The sequence below is a fragment of the Aulostomus chinensis genome, chromosome 3 (assembly GCF_037954235.1).
Source record: "Aulostomus chinensis isolate RoL2024-O1b breed Wild chromosome 3, RoL_Achi_v1.0, whole genome shotgun sequence".
NCBI lineage: Eukaryota > Metazoa > Chordata > Actinopteri > Syngnathiformes > Aulostomidae > Aulostomus > Aulostomus chinensis.
The window spans coordinates 29,818,736-29,836,907 of NC_141322.1; the positions used below are offsets into that span (position 1 = coordinate 29,818,736).

The 18,172-nt window shown below is 45.1% G+C and overlaps 1 protein-coding gene across 1 annotated transcript in view; it reads right to left on the minus strand.

Annotated features, from left to right (window-relative positions):
• Window positions 1–374: 374 nt before the first annotated feature.
• The window catches only part of rspo4 (R-spondin 4), a 28,738-nt gene continuing 10,940 nt past the window's right edge, over window positions 375–18,172 (minus strand). Inside the window, exons 4-5 of the mRNA XM_086200294.1 lie at window positions 15,014–15,220; window positions 375–587 (exon numbers count right to left, since the gene is read on the minus strand). Of these exons, the coding sequence (XP_086056420.1) occupies window positions 457–587; window positions 15,014–15,220 (338 nt within the window). The 3' untranslated portion in view covers window positions 375–456. The remainder of the gene's footprint in view (window positions 588–15,013; window positions 15,221–18,172) is intronic.

An 18,172-nucleotide genomic window follows, 5' to 3' on the forward strand; every position in this document is an offset into this window, starting at 1 on the left:
GCACGCTGTAGTTTGGGGTTTTTTCCACACTGTGCATGAAGAGCATGGTTCCGTTGAACCTGGACCGGGACCGCCTCTCTGGTCCCCCTGTGGTCTGAGGCCTGACGCCTGCTTCACCTGAAATGACCTCAGTCCGAGTCTTCGGTGCTGAAAGAAAGGATCTCAAGGGGGAAGCGGCAGACGTAAACGTGGCGAGACCACCAACCTTTTGAAACGTCCCTTCTTTCCAACGCAAACCCTCGACCTGCAGGAGTCCCAGTCACCGAGACCGCCGTCATTTCCGGAGGAACATTCCTGTATTCTTTGAGATTTTGACATTCGGAGGGACGTTTGAATTAAGCTGATAAATAAGAATGTAGTTTTTATTTGTTTATTTATTTTACAAGCAGCTGGTGTCAGCTGGCCGTTGACCCCGCACGTGCTGCGCTGCACCTCAGAGATGCGACTGTGTCGACGTCAGGGATCTCCACGTTCTCCGGCGAGGGGTTCTGTTGCGTTTGGCGAGCTGACAAACCTGCCGCTGGCCAGCAGCCGTAGTCGTTTTCTCTCTCTCTTTCTGCCAAGTTCTTTTTTATGCTCTCTTCTTTCTGACAGATGAAAAGAAAAGAGAAAACAATAAATAGCCGGAATATTTTTTTAGAGTATATTTTTATGTCATTAATCATGGTGCATCTGCATTTGGTTTCAGTTGCGTGAGTACACACTTTGTCATATAAGTCATAAACAAGCTCACATCAAACACACATGTAGCAGGAATGTTGTCGTTGCCCTGTTTCATTCACATGTGAAGACGTCTGACTCGACTTGACAGTCAAGGAAAGGAAATGATTCTTCCAGTCTTGACATTTGTAGTAGACGCCAGGTCTCTGGTACTTCTTCACAACGTATTCGTACATGGTAGCGCTACTGCAGCTACAGTATCGCGCGCTTTCCTATTCGCCACACCTCAGTACTTCTACCTTTGTTTCAGACCAAGTAGAAGTACTGAGATAAAATAGTTCTCTAGTTGAAGTCCCCATTCAGAATGCTGGTGCTCGCGTGACGTAGCACACGGGACCAGACCTCACCTGGCCTCTCACCTCTAGGCACGGTCGGCTGAGTGTGTGGGGGTGAGAAATCAACCTGGAGGCTCCAGGAGTTCCACGTATGCTGGAACATGACATGAATTCACTGTCACTGAGACTGCACATGTGAAAGTCCCAGGTTCAGGTCCCAGGTTCAGGTCCCAGGTCCTGTCTGTGGAGCTCAAGTGTGTTCTCGTCACGTGTGCAGTGATCTGGTTTCTCCCGCCGTCACAGGCGTGTATGTAGGTCAGCGCTGCGATGATGGAGGACTCCTCCACACGGCTTTATTTCTACCCACGACTTCTTCCTTCTCCAGCATCTCGAGTCTTTCGCCTGGACTTTGCTGTTCTGGCATGAATCCTCTATCAGGTCTGATACGAAGTCCATTCATGAGCTCAGCTGTAGAGAATCTCAGGACCCTTTAACACCCGAAACGAGCCCTGGTGCATTTTCTCAGATGGTCTGGTTCGTTTCTCGCTGGCGCGAAGGCCCGCTTGAGTCCTGGTGCGGACCAGATGAGTGAGTTCTGGGCGGCAAGGACAGCAGAAACGCAGCAGGAGGAAGATCCATCAGTGGGCTGTAAATATGAGTCAACACGCCGCTGCAGATCAACGTGAGTGTGCGTGTGGATGTGTGTTCAGGTCAAGAGGTGATCAGCCGTCTCTGTGCAGCAGCGGCTCTGACAGCTGCTCTGACCTCAGGATGACACGCTCCCTACATCACACCTGAGCTCAGAGGAATCTGGTGAATGCTGGCGTCGCTCTAGCGCTCCTCCGCTTCCATCTGAAGACTCAGCGCTCCTTCATGCACCATTAAGGGTCAGGTGTTGTGGCGCCTCAAGACTTCGGTCTGGCGTAATTACGCCCAAGTCTAATGTGAACCACTTCGGATTCTTGGGGGTTGATGGTCCAGATCTGATGTGTCAGTGAAATGTTCTCCGTGATGCGTCTCTGCTTCCACTCAGAGTATTTTTGACCTCAGCAACACAGACAAGGAAACCTTTTTTTTTTCTTTTCCTTTTAAAAAAAAAAGTTAAAAGTTCTGAACTCAAAGATAACCTGAATTTATGCGATTTCTAAAAGCTTCAGAACGTCAGATCAAAACATCAGCAGGTCTGAACTCACTGAATTAGCAGTTTGATGTTTTGCAAAATATGACATCAGTCTGAAAGGACCCGTATACCTCACGGAGCTGTCTCGCTCCATTACAGCAGGGCTAGCCTCACTAGAAATATGTTTTTTATGTTCAGCGATGAAGAAGAGAGAGCCAATATTTTTGGCTGGGCTTTAAAAGTGGAATCAATGCTTAAAATATACGGCACTGAGGTTGATTTAGTGGTTGGTTGAACATCAGAGAGGGAAAATAAATACAAGCAGAAAGGGAGGAAAGAAGAAAAAGGCCAAACAAAAACCTTGTAGCTCCTCTAATTGGGGTCAGGAAATGCTCTCCTTGGCTCGCCGCTTCTCCTAAATGGAATTTTATGGAAGGATTTTCTACCTTAATGCTACTCAGAGCAGTTGATAACATTACCTGTCAATCACTCAGGGATGCCAGGCAGGAGGAGGAGCCTAGAGAGTTATGACCTGCTCTATCTCTTGGACGAGGGGTGGGGGGGTGGGGGGGGCGATTTTTAGCCCCAACAGGTACCAGGGACCTTTTCAAAGACCAAGAACTCAACGCGTTCCTCTGAGTACATTGACGCCTCTGATGCGAGTGGCGTTTTCTCACGGTAGCGCAGAGTCTGGTTCATCTGCTTAACTGTAACCGCCATTTTTAAAGATACACAAATGCTCCAAACGCCAAGAGCAGTGTTGACTGACGTGCTCCGAACATCGCAGAACAAAACCTTTACGTGTAGTAAACTCGTGTAAACCGCTGACTCCTTCATCAAACCTAACTGACTTCACTCAGATCCACTTTGATTTCATGAAGTTTCTTTTAGTCTCCATTGTGTCCCGTAGCTTTGTTGTTCTTCTTCTTCCTCTTCCTCTTCTTCTTCCTCTTCTTCTTCTTCTTCCTCTTCTTCTTCCTCTTCTTTTCCTCTTCTTTTCTTCTTCTCCTTCTTCTTGAAATGAGTGGAAACTGAAATATGTGGCAACATCCTCCTGCACACTCGCCTGCTAGATGTTTTGAATTTATTTTTTTGGGGGGGGGGGGGGGGGGCAACACTGATGAAGGTCAGAATCTGCCCGGTTCCCTGCATGACATCATCACGGCTGGGCCACACTGGAGGTCCGCTGGCTGCTCTGACTGATATTATTGATCTCTCGTCTGGGGGGGGGTCCTATCAGACCTCCCTCCTCCCGTCAGTTACAGGAGGGCTGCAGCACGGCGGCGTTACACCCTGCTATCATCTGTCCTCCATTAGTAACGAGAGCCGTCTTCAGAGGTGGGGGGGTGGAGGGGTGGAGGGGGTAAATCCCCTCCTGTCTCCTCTTTTCATCCTCTTCTTTAACATAGTCATGCACTCTTTATCTCCTTCTCCTCCTCCATCCCTCCATTCATGTAATCTGTCCTTCATTAGTGATTCTGGACACGATGCTGAGGTGCCTCTGAACTTTCCCTCCATTAGCATTCACATTAGCATTTGGTGGCGCGGCCGTCGTGCGCTGATGGTGTTTCTGATCGTGCTCAACATTGTGATGTCATGGATGTAGCTTGTTTTGTTGTTGCTTGTTCATCACCAGAAAAAAACCCCACATACAAATTACTGATCATTCAGACGCCGTACATTTCTGAAACACACAAACTTCAACTAGCATGAAAAAATACAGAAACACGCTTTGGTGCGGTACGCTTTTAAATAACAGTGTTTTACTCAAGAAGACAAACAGCGACAAGAAATATCTCACAAAAATAACAAGAGTTTCTGCAACATTTGAGTGGTGCTCTCATATAATTAATAACATATCCATAACAGCTCAGGCTGACGTCAAGATTCCTGTGCAGCACGAATCTACATGCATTTGATGAAAGCATCAACACTCGTGTGTGGAAATACGACAGTGAAACCTACGTCTGCTCTCATTAACTCAAGTCCAAGCCGACGTACGTGGCCTCTTCTGACCTTCTCATACCACACAGTGGTGGAAGATTTTGGGGTGAAATGTGACTGGGACGTCAATCCACTTTCACCAATGGTGACATCACGTCAACGCCTACAGTTTCCACTCACGTGTCTCGTCACAGAAGCTACAAAACAGCACGAAATGACCCCAGAAGCTCTTCCTCCAGTCGGTATAGCCTCCTACAGGACTCCGCTGAGTAGCCTCAGACCCTGACTGTCAGTCCATCCATCCATCTATCCATCCACCCACCCCTGGAGGACAGTTTTACTACAGCCACTAGAGGGCAACAGCCACTTCATGTCCTGCAGGTCATTTTCACCTTCTGCTCATCCCACAGAGCAGGAACATCCTCGGATGCGCACGTGAGGATCACAACACTTCATCGGGTCCGGGCTCCGTTTATGTCGCGGGTTTTTGCGTCGTGGTTTTGGTTCAGACGCGTTCATCATCAATGGTCACAGCTCATGTTTTACAGCTCGGGTTTACATCCCTGGTACGTGCTGAGCTCTGTTAACCCACAAATATTCAGAGTACTGGTGGGAAGCAGGTGGTCCTGGATCGACCGCTGCCAAAGGAAAAAGGACGATGGAAAGATGATACGAATGTATAAACATGAACGTCATCTAGGTGAAAGACGAGTTCACGTGGAAGCTCCGATTTGCAGATAAAAAAAATCCAAAAGAAATCCAAAAGACACGAAGGATGTTTGTTTGTTTTTCTGCTGTAGATTCCTCCAGTGTTTCTGCTTCAAACCAAAAAGAAGTGCAGCTGGGCAGATTAGTCTTAAACAGTACAAAGGGATCACTTGTGTATTTAAACAATGTTCACTAAGCAACAAGCGGCTGCAAACATGAACACACCCTCAGCAAAATCTGTGGTGGCATCTATTATTTTCCTGTATCACTTTACTGAACATAATCTCCTTTTAATCCAGTGGGCTTCTTTTCTGTTTTACAATTTTGCCAATTTGCTAACTACTACCTTTGATTGCCAACATTCAGGGTCAGCCGTGTGTGTAACATAACTAAAGATGTGTGTGTTGTGTTGTGACAGAGGAGCACCTCATGCTGATCGTCCAGCTGATTTCCCACAGCTGGGACGCAGCCAGATCCGAACATCTGCAGATGTTCCGACTGGTCCAACGTCTTCGTTCAACATACGAGCACGCGGCGAGATACCGAGCTGAAGCCAGGCTCAACTTCCAGTTCCTGAGCAGATAAAAAAACCAGCTGAGGAACCAGACGACATTGACCTAGTTTCTCTCACGTTCCTCAGATGTCACATTTATTTGAATAATCATTTCATTCTGCTCAGGCTTCTCCTGCGCAGGAACGTCAACGCCATTGCGCGTGTTTGGTCATAAATTAATCTGCATGCACTCTGCTAACGGATGATGCAAAAGCTTGAAGCTGTGTCTTCATGGTCGATGTTCTCAGTTCGTTTTCAAACTCTCCTCCTTCTCTTTCTGCGATGTCGGCATCATCATGGTTGAAGGTGGTCATGCGGGTTATGTGAGGCGGAAATTCTTCTCCACTGAAGTCACCGGAGAAGAATTTTAGAAATTTTGGTTCTTCAATCCTGTGTGAGACCCGCTTTCATTTCCACAGTTTCCACACAAATATTGCACACGTGGGGCAGCAGCGACCTCGCCACTTGACCCTTGACCATCAAAATCTTTTCAGTCCATTCTTGAGTCCCGGTGGAAATTAGGACAAGCAACCGTCTCAAGGCCCTCCAGAGACACCAGAACAGGACGAACGGACAACATAAAACCCCGACCTGCGTCTGGTGCCGGCGCAGCGGCAGCAGAACCCAGACAAAATCAGTGTGAAAGGAAAGTGATGATGTAAGAGCAGAGATTGTGATCAGGACCTTTAAAATCAAGATGATATCTCACTGAGACGTGGCCTTGTCTACATCTCACCAGACAAAGAGGAAAAGTGAGAGGCTTCTCCAGAACTGCTGGTATTATCCTCTCGAGGCTGCACTGACTGGTTGCACAACAGTCACTCACTACACTCAGAACCACATGTTGCGGCTGAGAAAAAAACCCTGCATATCGGCATAACAGATGATAAATCAGGATGAAGTTATAAGCTGCGTGGAGCCATGCCGGCCGACACACACACACACAAACACACACAAATACGCACCCACACATGAACACAACCTCATGCAGAGGACCGCAGCAGCTGAAGAATTACACTTCTAAATTCCTCTTTCGCACATTCGAATCCAGGCTGAAGCTATAAATTCACCAGCCAATCGATTAGATGGACCCAGACAAAGCTAATTCACATCCCTGCTGTAAATCTCCTGCTGTCTGAGAGTACGCCTAATACGTCGTCAACAATCATTCATATGGACTGGACAAAATGTGAGGAACAACTCCCAGTATCAATGAAATTCACCAGCCTTCACAGCGTCCAGTAAGACCAAAATAATCAATCAACGCTTCTCTCAAACAGAGGATGGACTGCAGGGCTCAATTTGATCCCTGAGGAAGAGGCAGGTGAGTGAGTTTATCATGGCAGGAGTTTTTATTCAGCTGATAAACTGGTGCAGTCTACTGGATAGCAAAGGGCAGCAGCAGCTGACTGGTTTTACTGGGTGACTTTGTGTGAATGGAGAGCAGGATGGTGATGAGAATCAGAATCTGTCGCCCCCCAGATAAAATACTGAGGACTGGACACTAGACCGGACCAAATATATTATTGTGTACTTGATTTTCTGTATCGTTCTGCTGTTCCGAATCTACACACTTGTCCTCCGAGCAGAACGAGCGGACAAGTCCACATCTGTCACATGACATCAATAAAAGGGGGGGAACTCCGTATGTGGAGGTGGAGGGAGCAGTGGGTGGGCAGAAAGGACTCCAGTTCAAGGCTACTGCAAAACTCTTTTGAAGGTCGCTGCTGTTTAATGCTGATTCCTAGCTGTTTACGTGACATTTGGATACCGTGAGGCTGCGGACGGCGAGTGGATACCGCAGGAGTGCAGCTGCAGCGGAAGTCGGCTGTTGGTTTCGTGTCGCCAGTGGTGAGCGTTGGCTTCTAGTTTCCATTAAAAATGCTTATTTGACCTCAGGATGTGTTATCTTCCTAACCATAACCAAGTGTTTTCGGGCCTTAACCTAACCACACTGTGCTTGAACCGTGTATCAGAAGGTCTGAACAAACAACGTAGCTGTAGGGGTTGGACGACTTGGTGGAAATGAAATTCAGAAAATCTCCAACCAGTGTACAAAAGGAGGATTTTAATTTTTCTCTTGGCAATGATCTTCTCTCTGGCGCTTTTTTTCTGTTGTTAGTATTTTGGTTTGGTTTGGGTTTTTCCGCTCGTGGTGTGATGCCAAATTCTGCTTGAAATTTTATTGTCAAAACTCACTCAGTTTTTCTCCTCTACCATACTGGACATAACGTCCTATCTGATGCCTGCATGGAAATCGTGTGTGTGTGTGTTGTTGGGGGGGGGGGGGGGGGGGTCCAGACCACTGCCTCCTAGCCTCCTCCTCAAATAATCACTGCAAACACAACTTTACAGCATTTTTTTGATGAAGATGCAATAAGAATTCTGTGCGCTGAAAGAAAACCAATCGTGAAATTACAATTTCAGGCATCAATCATAACAAAAATCCACTCATTGGTGTCTTTAAAGTGCTGATATTCAAATGGTCTCTGCAGCTGAGCGTGAGAAAGAACTGAAAGAAAAACAAGTACAGAAGAATAGTGACGTTCAGTGTCTCCTGCCATTCATGACATGTACTTCATAAACACCCTAGTGGTGTACACCAGTGGTGATGGTGATGCTTGATGCTGGACCTGCCATGCGCCTGCCGTGCGGTTAAAATCTGATATAATCCAAAGTCACAAATCACAACTTGCCCGTTATTATTAGGGTTTTGTCTTTAGATGTTTAATTCAAGTGAGGAAAAACTGCCCCGGAGTTCAGCCATCAACCCTCTCAGCCAGCCTACGGTCCTGAGAGTCGCACAAATGCAAACATTGACCTAAAAAGTCACACGGGCATTATGAACGTACTAAACTATACCAGTTACGTTCATTTCAATACAGCAGTGCACAGCCCTGCATGGTCACAGCCATCACAAACACGGAACACACACCACAAGCATCACCACACGCCGACATCAAAAACTTCAGTCGGAGCTGCACAGCATGCAAAGGTTTAACAATCCAGACATTCTCTCATACGTCATCCTACTGGATACGGAGGGATGAGTCAAAGTACCACAGCAGGTGCAGAGGCCAAGAGAGGGGAAATAAATGGGGCCTAAGCCGACTGAAGAGCAGCAGCCTAGGGAGACGTGAGCGACCTGCGGTACGGGAGCATCTTTGATACATTCAACGCTCCAGCACTGAGTGTGCAAATATCACCTGTGGCCCGAAGCAAACTGAACCCACCACACTGACAGCAAACCTCATAATGATGTCTTCTGTCCAACCACAAACATGCTTTTCACATTTCTTCCCACAACTTTGAATGTTAGTGAAAGTTTGTAAAAAACAAAAGGCAACAACAACGTGTAAAGGAGTGTTCAGAGAGCTCCTTGTTCTCTAATGAGTCCCTGTTGTTGAGGGTTTAGTCGCCCGGGGCTGCGTCTACATCTGCCTGGGACTGCGTTGAGTTAACTTAATGCATATGATTCTTGGGAAAATGGACTGAAGCTCTCGCTCTGTGTTGTATTACTGTGCAGGACACCAGATCCATGTGGGGCTGGACAAGTAGACCACGCACATCTACAGTGCACGGACAGGGAAGTGTGTGATCTACAACAGTCTCCTCTGTGGTAGGAGACATTAATCTGAATCACTTATGCATATTTGCTCATTGCCATTTAATTCAGAATTCCTTCAGATATGTTCTTCCCATCCACCAATGACACAGTAGGTTTTGTGGATCGCAGATCCAGAACACGATCCTCGGGGAGATTACTTCATTGAAGTACACTGCCTCAACAAATCCCATCAAAATATGCTTGAATTTTTCAGCGATTTAATCTAAAACCTAACATCTTCTGGATGATTTGTCTTTTCTTCGACATGGACTCAAGGAACTTGAAGAGAGACCACTGATAGCAAGGTCCTGCCAGTCTTCAGGATCCAGGATCTACAGTTTGATCCAGATTGGCTCCCAAACCTGAAGTCAGTTGCATCTGTAACTCCAGATCATGTGAGTGTAAAAGCTGTCATGCTACTGGGTTTATCCCTCAAGTGTGTGTGTGCAGCTGTTAGATCGAGTCTTCTTTAAGATAAGTTTAGATAAGATAAGGTAAGATAAGTTGAGATAAGGTAAGATAAGGAAAGATAAGACAAGTTAAGATAAGATAAGATAAGTTGAGATAAGTTAAGATAAGGAAAGATAAGACAAGATAAGGTAAGGTTAGGACTCCTGATGATGTCTTTGTACATATATATATATATATATATATATATAGAGAGAGAGAGAGAGAGAGAGAGAGAGAGAGAGAGAGAGAGAGAGAGATACAAAGAGTATAAAAATGTATGCAGTTTTCTTATGCATAAATTTCTACACACTTTAGGATTATTGTTTTTAACCTTCTAAGTCTTACAACTCAATACCCCTTTTTGTTAGAGCTGGAAACAACATTATTTTCCCCTCCCCCAAAGAAGTAATGTGGTCAGCGACGAGCGTCTGCTCGTTGTTTGTTAATTACAGATCTAGTTTTGTTTGCTTGTACAGTTCGTTGACTGTTACTGCTCCTCTCCGTTACGATCAGCGGGAGCAGCAAGACTGACTGGTTACACCACACACACACACACACACACACACACACACACACACACACACACACACACACACACACACACACACACACAGCTGCTTTTGTGACTGCTCAGAAACCGTACACGAATGTGTAAAAGAAATGACACAGACAGAGCCAGACTAGCAGGTGAAAACATGTCATTTTAGAATAAGTTGGATGTCTTAAATTCTTAATTTTTTTACAACAGGTAACCAACACACACACACACACACACACACACACACACACATATATCCATCCATCGTCATCTTCCGCTTATTCCTACACATTAAGGGTCGCGGGGTGCTGGAGCCTAACACGCACACATATATATATATATATATATATATATATATAGATAGATAGATAGATAGATAGATAGATAGATAGATAGATAGATAGATAGATAGATATAGATATAGATATACTTTCTTACATCCTGGTTTGTGAGAGCATGCTCCTCTTGTGTTCTGAGCTAGCTTAGCTTCGGCTAGCTCGCAGTAGCCTGCCGAGCTGTTGGGATGCTGCGGGACAGCAGCAAGTTTATTTGTATTCAGCACATTAATCAGGGAAGTGCAGCTGCTCTCTTCCCACGAGGGAGTGTCTTTTATCAGCAGTCAGAGGGCATTCGTGATGAGCAGCAGCGAAGGTCTTCAGTTCAGATTTATGACAAATATGATTCATTTCGGCTTAAACATTCTCCAAAAAATCGAAACGCTGTTGTACAAATGGAATAATGATGACAGATGGATGGATGGCAGGGGAGTTGACATGCTTGTTTCAACCAGTAGTGATACAGATACGAGACAGATGCATGCTGCTGGTCTTTGACCACTGTTTCGTTTCGGTTTACAACTGTGTTGCGCTGCATCATAAAACCCTAGCTATGCAATTTATTTTGATTTTATAGCAGGGAAAATGTATTAAATCCTAAATAATTCTGCACTGCTGCTCTCATTCTTCAAAAGGGAGTCGGGTAAATCACTCTGACTAGGGTAGATTATCACCACCATAAATACAATAAGCTCTCACACTAACACCAAACATCTGTCTGCAGCCACAAAGTCATTTTACAAATATGCATATTAAACTTAGGAAGAGGTTGTTTGAGTTGTCCACATGTGGACAGATTGTACAATGACACAGTTGTGATTAGTTTTGTTTTCCGTAGTTATGTTGGCTAAATTTATGACCAAGTGATTTGTGGTGCACTAATGGATCAAAAGTATTTGGATTCTTATCGGCCTCTTTATGCATCGCATATCTAACTGCTGCATGATGCACAAATGTTGAGTCGATTCTGACGTCTAAATTAAGCGTCCGCTCAATCCACCATCAGCAGGTTCTCTACGGTCTCGTCAGCCTGCGGCGAGAGGTTCCTCCTGGTCTCATCTGTGGCTGGTCATCATGAAACGCAAGTGGTGTTTCATCAGGAGCCCTCAAGCGTCCCGCTGGACAACTTTAGGTAGTGTGAGTGACCACGGACTAAATTAACGAACTAATTTACTCTTTGTTGATTATTTGAGCTGAAATGCTACAAAATCAAGTTGTTGAGTTGACAGATTAAGATAATTAGGGTCCGAACCCCACAGGAGTAGAACCAGAACCCTTTTGTTCATTGTTATTTTTCTACTGCTGTGGCTCAAATTGCTGTGAGCTGGAATGAGTGAAGACCGAGACCTGAGAACTGGAAATGATGTGCAACTGCTCGCCAAGAAAAATACGTCAAATCAGCCAGATTAAGCCTGAACGTCTGAATTGAAACTTAACACAGATCCAGGTCATCATGTGCTCATGACTCACAAACACGCCGAGGTTCGTGTTTATCTTGTGGAGCTTGGAGTGTGATGATCTATTAAACAGCATAAAACTCGCTGAAGGAGCTTCGCACATGTTGTATATCCTGAAACCTGCTCGTTGCTCCTCTTTAAGTCCGCCTGCTCGGGTTGCTTCCTTCCTCAGAGTCAAAAAGGTTTGAACTTTCCCTTGCAGCCTCTTTTTTTCCCCAATTACCTGAATGGATTTGCACTAATTGGAAAGCACACAGATGGTCAAGCTTGTGGACGAAGTATTAACAGTCGCTGCGTTTAGAGCTAAAATTCCTTCTTAGAATCTTGATTTCATAGTTTCTCCTAAATCAGCAAGTTAGGTGCTATTTTTAGCCTGGAGATGTTCAGCCTGAGGTATCCCAGAGCACCACCACAGCAGCGGCTCTTATTAAACTGCAACTACAGAGGCCAGGAAAGCAGCACCTGCAGCAGCTACATCACTTGACTGGGCTTGAACCCGTGACCCCAAGTCTAGCAGCTGCACTGCGGCTAATTAGCAGGCACGCTTGACGAGACGAAGTGGGCAGAAGTAGAAATATGTATCAGTGAAGACTTCCGAGTCGAGACGGCAAAACGACCCTGGGGAGGGCTACATCTTAAGCGACTGTCAGATGTTGCTAAATTACCAGGAAAACAAGCAACAAAAGGCTCAGTTAGCTCATGATCGTCTGCTGCCGTCGGTGAGGAAGCAGAGAAAGCGGATCAGAGGGAACTGAAATGACATGTTCTTCCTCATCATCTGAAAACAATAAGATAACAAGAGCGCAGGAATTAAAGGACTAGAGTCATCTAATATGGAACAACAGAGGAATGTCAGGGAGATGCCACAGCACTCTTTTTTTTTTTCCCCCCAGATGTGTGCTATTAGACCCGTGAGTTCGATCCCCGCGCCAGACTCTGCTGGTTTAGATTTCTTCCTCTCTTAATGCCACCGGACATACGATCTGACAATGATAATGATAATTACTTCAAATGACATGCCTTTCATTGTGGAAGAAGTGGAAAACATACAGGCATGCAGGCAAGGCAATATTTGCAGAGCTTTAAAGAGAATTTACTGTTGGCTTTCTCACCAGTTTGGGATTAAAGTTAAAAGCAGTTCTATACGTTCCTCAGCACGCCTCAAGTCTTTCGTAGCTTTATGTGCTGTTTGTTAAAGAAGAAGAAAATAAACTTGGTTTTAGAGGGGAAACAGAAACCTCTGACAAGTGTGCTTTTTAAGGTTTTGGAATATCCATAAGACATTTGTCGTTGATGCCGAGTTAAAATCAGCCAGACGCTCCCGAATTAAACCAAATAATCTGTGTTTGTGTTCTTTTTAATGTGATTTTAATCAAAATTGACCATATTTCCACGACGTAACGCTATCAAAATAAGATGTAACCATCAGCGAGTCCACTTTCAGCTTCGCTTGGACCCTCAGAAATACCAAACACATGATAGGCATTATGCCCTGAGGCAATTACTCTTATCTGTAAAACTCCATCAAACCTCATGAATGAGAAATCGTCTGACAGGATGGAGGCTGCATATCCTTGGATGGAAGCAACCCAAAGGCGTAGACCTGTGATGAGGCTGAGGTGGTGTGATATTTTAAGATGTTATCTCACTGTAGAGCTGCCAACACAAAGAAATAAGTCCTTTTTTAGCCATGGGGAGTTGAATATGGCCGAGGAACAAGCGTTTGTTATCTTTCTGTTTCCATCTGCGACTCTTTTGAGAGGACGTGCATGCTTCTTCAAGGATGTTTCCCCGGGATAAAAGTCACTCCAGTACTGCATATCCTCTCTAAACTGCTGCAGTGTGGTGGTTTACATGGGTTTAAACACGCCTCTTTTAGTTTTTAATCACAAATGTCAATTCGCAATCAGCACATGTGGTATTTTCTCTTTTCTTTAAAACGCAGAAATGTGCAGGAAGCCGTTTCCCTCACTGCTCGTTCCACCACGTCGTCATCATGAACTCTGTCTTCTGACCTACCTCAACCTGACAATCAGCATTTTTGTGATTCAAACACAAAATTACAAGACAAACAGGTGGAGTCTCTGCTGGTAGAAGCAATAAAAACCTTCTCACATGAATACAGGTGGATTTTCTCAGTGAGCTCAACAGTCTGAGCTGGATTTAGGCTGCAGGGCTGGACCTGTTCTTGGGGAAGCTGAGCCTTAAATCTAAGCTGACTATGTTACCATAGGTGCTAATGTAGACCAGGACTTCCCGAGCCCTGCACCATGAAGTTCAACATGTCCAGAGTTTCTTAAAGTTGCCTGGTTTGACAGAAGCTGACATGCTATCAGGGATACGTGTTACCATGACGATGGTGATCAGCTTGTCCATTTAACCAAGCCTCTCTCAACCTGCTTGTGAATCCAGTCACATGACAGGAGCTGCATCAGTTGATCATGTTTTTTTAAAGTCAACAAAACTATGTGTGTGTTTTTTTTTTATTTTCAGATTCGATTCCAGGGGCCATGATGTCCTGGAGGCCATAAAGCGTGCAGGACATCATGGCTTCACCAATTCAGTGACACAGAAACCTGGACTCGTTAGCCTGAATTCATCAGACTAATGTCGAAACTAGATGTGAAATGTCCACAAAGCCAGCCGTGACCTCTTAACCTCATTATGTCATGAGGATGCGACATCTGTTCAAGTCAGGTGCCACACAGGAATGAAAGTAGTAGAAGGTCAGTTAGACTTCTAGTGCTCGCTGCTGCAGCAACGAGGCAAATAGTGCAAATGTATCTCATCATTTTTAGTTCAGAAGGTTTTTATAATGACGGTGACTCTGTTGGAAAATGATGTTTCATCGTTCCATCCCAGTTAAGGTCTGATTGGGTTGAGGCACAAAAACTCTTAGTGAAAGTGAACAAAAGATGGTTGGTCAGAAACATCACCGAGGTTGATATAAACAAGATGCTCAAAAATACGTCTCCTGCTGGAAAGTCTGATGGTGTCAGTACCAGCCGCCCCCCGCCCCCCACCTGCCTTCTGATGTCATGTTTTAACAAAGTTAACCACTATGAACCATGGAATTTGTGTGCCCACCTCGAAAAAGGATCCTACCACCACGCAATGTGGTTTTGAAATGCTGTGTGGTCACTTCACATATTTTCTGTGAGATCATCCTGGAAATAAGCACTCAGAGGCATCACCAAGACGACTGCAGGAGGGTTAGACTTGAGGGTGAGGAGGAATTAGCAGCATCTTCCTCATATTGCACTTCTGTAATGTTCCTCTCTCTTGTCTCCTTCCCTTCCGTCTCACCTGTGGGACATCTTTTCTTCATCCTGCACCTCTGCGTCTCACTGTGAGACGGGCAGACTGATGCTGCTTGGCCTTCAGGAACTCTTCCAGACTGCATGACCCCCCGGGTCCTGGTCTGCTTTCCCCACCTGAAGCCGCAAGTGACGCCGTCTCGGAGACAGACGCTCCAGGCGCTCCACTCTCCCAGGGGAGCCAGGTGACAGTCCTCTAAGAGAGAAGAGTGGAACAAGGTAAATATGTCTCAGCATCAGATACACAGGGCAACTTTCAAATTCAAGCTTTATTTTTTATCTCTGCAGAGGAAGAAATGTGCTAAGTGGTGGTTTGACTGTTAACAGGATTATGTCAAAAGAGTGAGGGCGATTGTCACCAAAGCTGGCGGAGGGGTGGCGTACGAGTCAGGGAACATTGGGAATGGCTGAGGTCTGCAGTCTCCTGGTGCCTGTCGGTTAGCGCAATGCCTGCTCAGTTGTTTGTTGGTCTGCTAGCAGGAGAACTCAAGAAGTTGGGACAGGATTTTTGAGGAAGTCCACGATAAAAACTTAGGTTGAGGAACCATTGATTTAATTCAGGAAATGATCCAGAGTCAGGGTTCCACCGAAATCTGTGAGGCAACACAACAGCCCACTGCACTTCCTGGTCACTCATACCACTTTTCTACCTCGAGGCTGAAAGCCCTGATCATCACTAACAACTGCATATTCAACTGCTCCCCAACTGTTCTATCATTTCACCAAATTTCATCAAAATCCAACCACAACTATTTGAGTCAAGTCTGCACCCTAACCAACGGGCAGAAGTAATGACCTCCCCTCTCAGCTTATTAGAACATGAAGAACGTCTCTTTTAAGTGAAAATAATTACTCAGCTGAGCTTGTAGAGAGGCACAGAGGGCCTGAGACACTGAAGAGGAAGCGCTAAATTCATACCAGAACCCAGGGAGTGGCAACCATCCATCCATCCATCCATTTTCTACCTCTTATCCTGTTAAGGGTGGTGGGGGTGGAGCCTATCCCAGCAGCCTTCCCCCTGGACAGGTCACCAGTCCATGGCAGGGCCAACACATAGAGACAGACAACCATTGGCTCTCCCAGCCACGCCTACGGTCAATTTAGAGTCTGGATTAACCTGGTCCCCTCTTGATGTCTTTGGACTGTGGAGGAAGCTGGAGTACCAGAGAGAACCCAGCAGGAACAGGGAGAACATGGAGACTCACACAGAAAGACCCCGTGCTGGAACCCGGAACCTTTTTGCTGTGGGGCAACATTGCTAACCACTGACCCACCGTGCCACTATCCATATATACTGTATATCTATATCTTCATCTATATCTATATAGATGAAGATATAGATAGCGACAAAGATGTTATGATACAAGATAGAAAAACCCCAACTCAGGCATTAATACACAGTTTATTACATCCATGATTGGTTGCCGATGAGTGATGTCACCCACAAACATCAGTAGATTCCAGTTTCTCCACACGGTCCTTGGCAGAAAAACAGCAACCTGGGCCAGGACGGGACGTTTCTTAGTAATCATCATTATCTTTGTCAGATTTGTGGTATAAAACAAATAGATTTCCAGCGACTTTTTTTCTGGTTTTGCTTGAGGTGTGTACCAACAGTCAGACATGAACACTTAACATGGCCATGAAAACCAGATGTGGTCACCGTGCCAAGTGGCTACGGTAGCTGCAGATGGTGCAGAGGGTAAATCTGGAGTCCTGCACAAACACGATACATGGGCGAGTTCAATAATTTATCTCACTTAGACAGGAGAGATGATACACACCAAGATATGGAGATAAATTCTAAAACCTCTCTCTGGACTTTTAATGTGAATCATGTGTTGCAATGAAAAGTTTGGCTCAACGTTGGAAAATATTTTGGTCAGGAAAGGATGAAATGAAGTAGATGCGGAAGCAGAGACAGAGAAAAACAACCAAGTGTGTCACTTTATTTGAGACAGTAAAAGCTTAATTTGTAGCTTCAGCATGTCATTAAGCTGTCGACAACATTTAATCTGATGAAACATTCCAGACAAAGTCGAGAAAAATAATTAGATCCACGTGATTAAAAAATATTTGAAGATGCGTCTTCCGGTTCCTTGGAAGTTGTATTTTATCAATAGTCACGGTTTTTCACAAAAATCAGCTTGATGTGAGATTGAGAAAAGCACAAGCCACAACCGCAAGAATTTTTTCAACCATTCACACATGAAATACAGCCAAGAAGTTGCCAGAGAGCCAGAGCGGCAGTCCGCAGATAAAAGGAGAGGCCCTGCGGGACGAGGTCTGCTGTAGATTAAACCTCTCAGATTAGCTCCACCGGTGGATCCATCGCCTACATTTTATAGCTGGCCGAGGTCAGGGAATCTCAAGTTCACCCAACACTTCATAATAGACAGCAACTTGAAACAGAGCGGCTATAAAAGGTGTCAAACTCTATTTTGCAGGTAGGTTTTTTGGGGTTACAGGACTTGCAGCACTGGTTGTGCTCGCATGATCTCTTGTGTCCTGCTTTTACTGTTGTTTCCATGATATTCATGAAGTTTACACCGGTGATTATTGTTCAGATATACACGATTTAATAGAATCCACCTGTTGCAGATGTTCTCAATCTATTAAATGCATGATATATTTTCTTATTGCCATCACAATGCCAAAGACTAGTGGTATATATTGTATTTGTAGTTAATAAAGCACAGCTGAACCCAGAAGTATGCTGCCTTTCAAATCAAATGGCATCCATCATGAAAAATGATGATGGTTTATGATGTAGGAATCGAAGGTCTTGTTCATCCCAGTTCCAAGGGAAAAAAAATGTTGGCGTTGCATTGTTCTGTGAGCTACAATACACAAGATGCCAATGCTTTTTTTTTTCTAAAGAAAAATGTATCAAACAATTCTACAAGAGGAAAGGCTGCGCTATGATAGCGGGTCCACCTTCTGGGTTAAACACCAGGCTTTGTAGCAGGAGACGGCTGTTTGTCTGGTTCAGGTTTTCAGCTGTGAGTTTCAGAACTTTGACCTGAGCCTTAATATTGACTTGTTTCTCCGCTCTGAAGTGGGGTTTTTCTGCGTCAAAACCTCAGCATTTCTGGTAATGCTGCCCCCTCCTGACCGGGAGTGTGAAATATGGAACACGTCTGCCCAT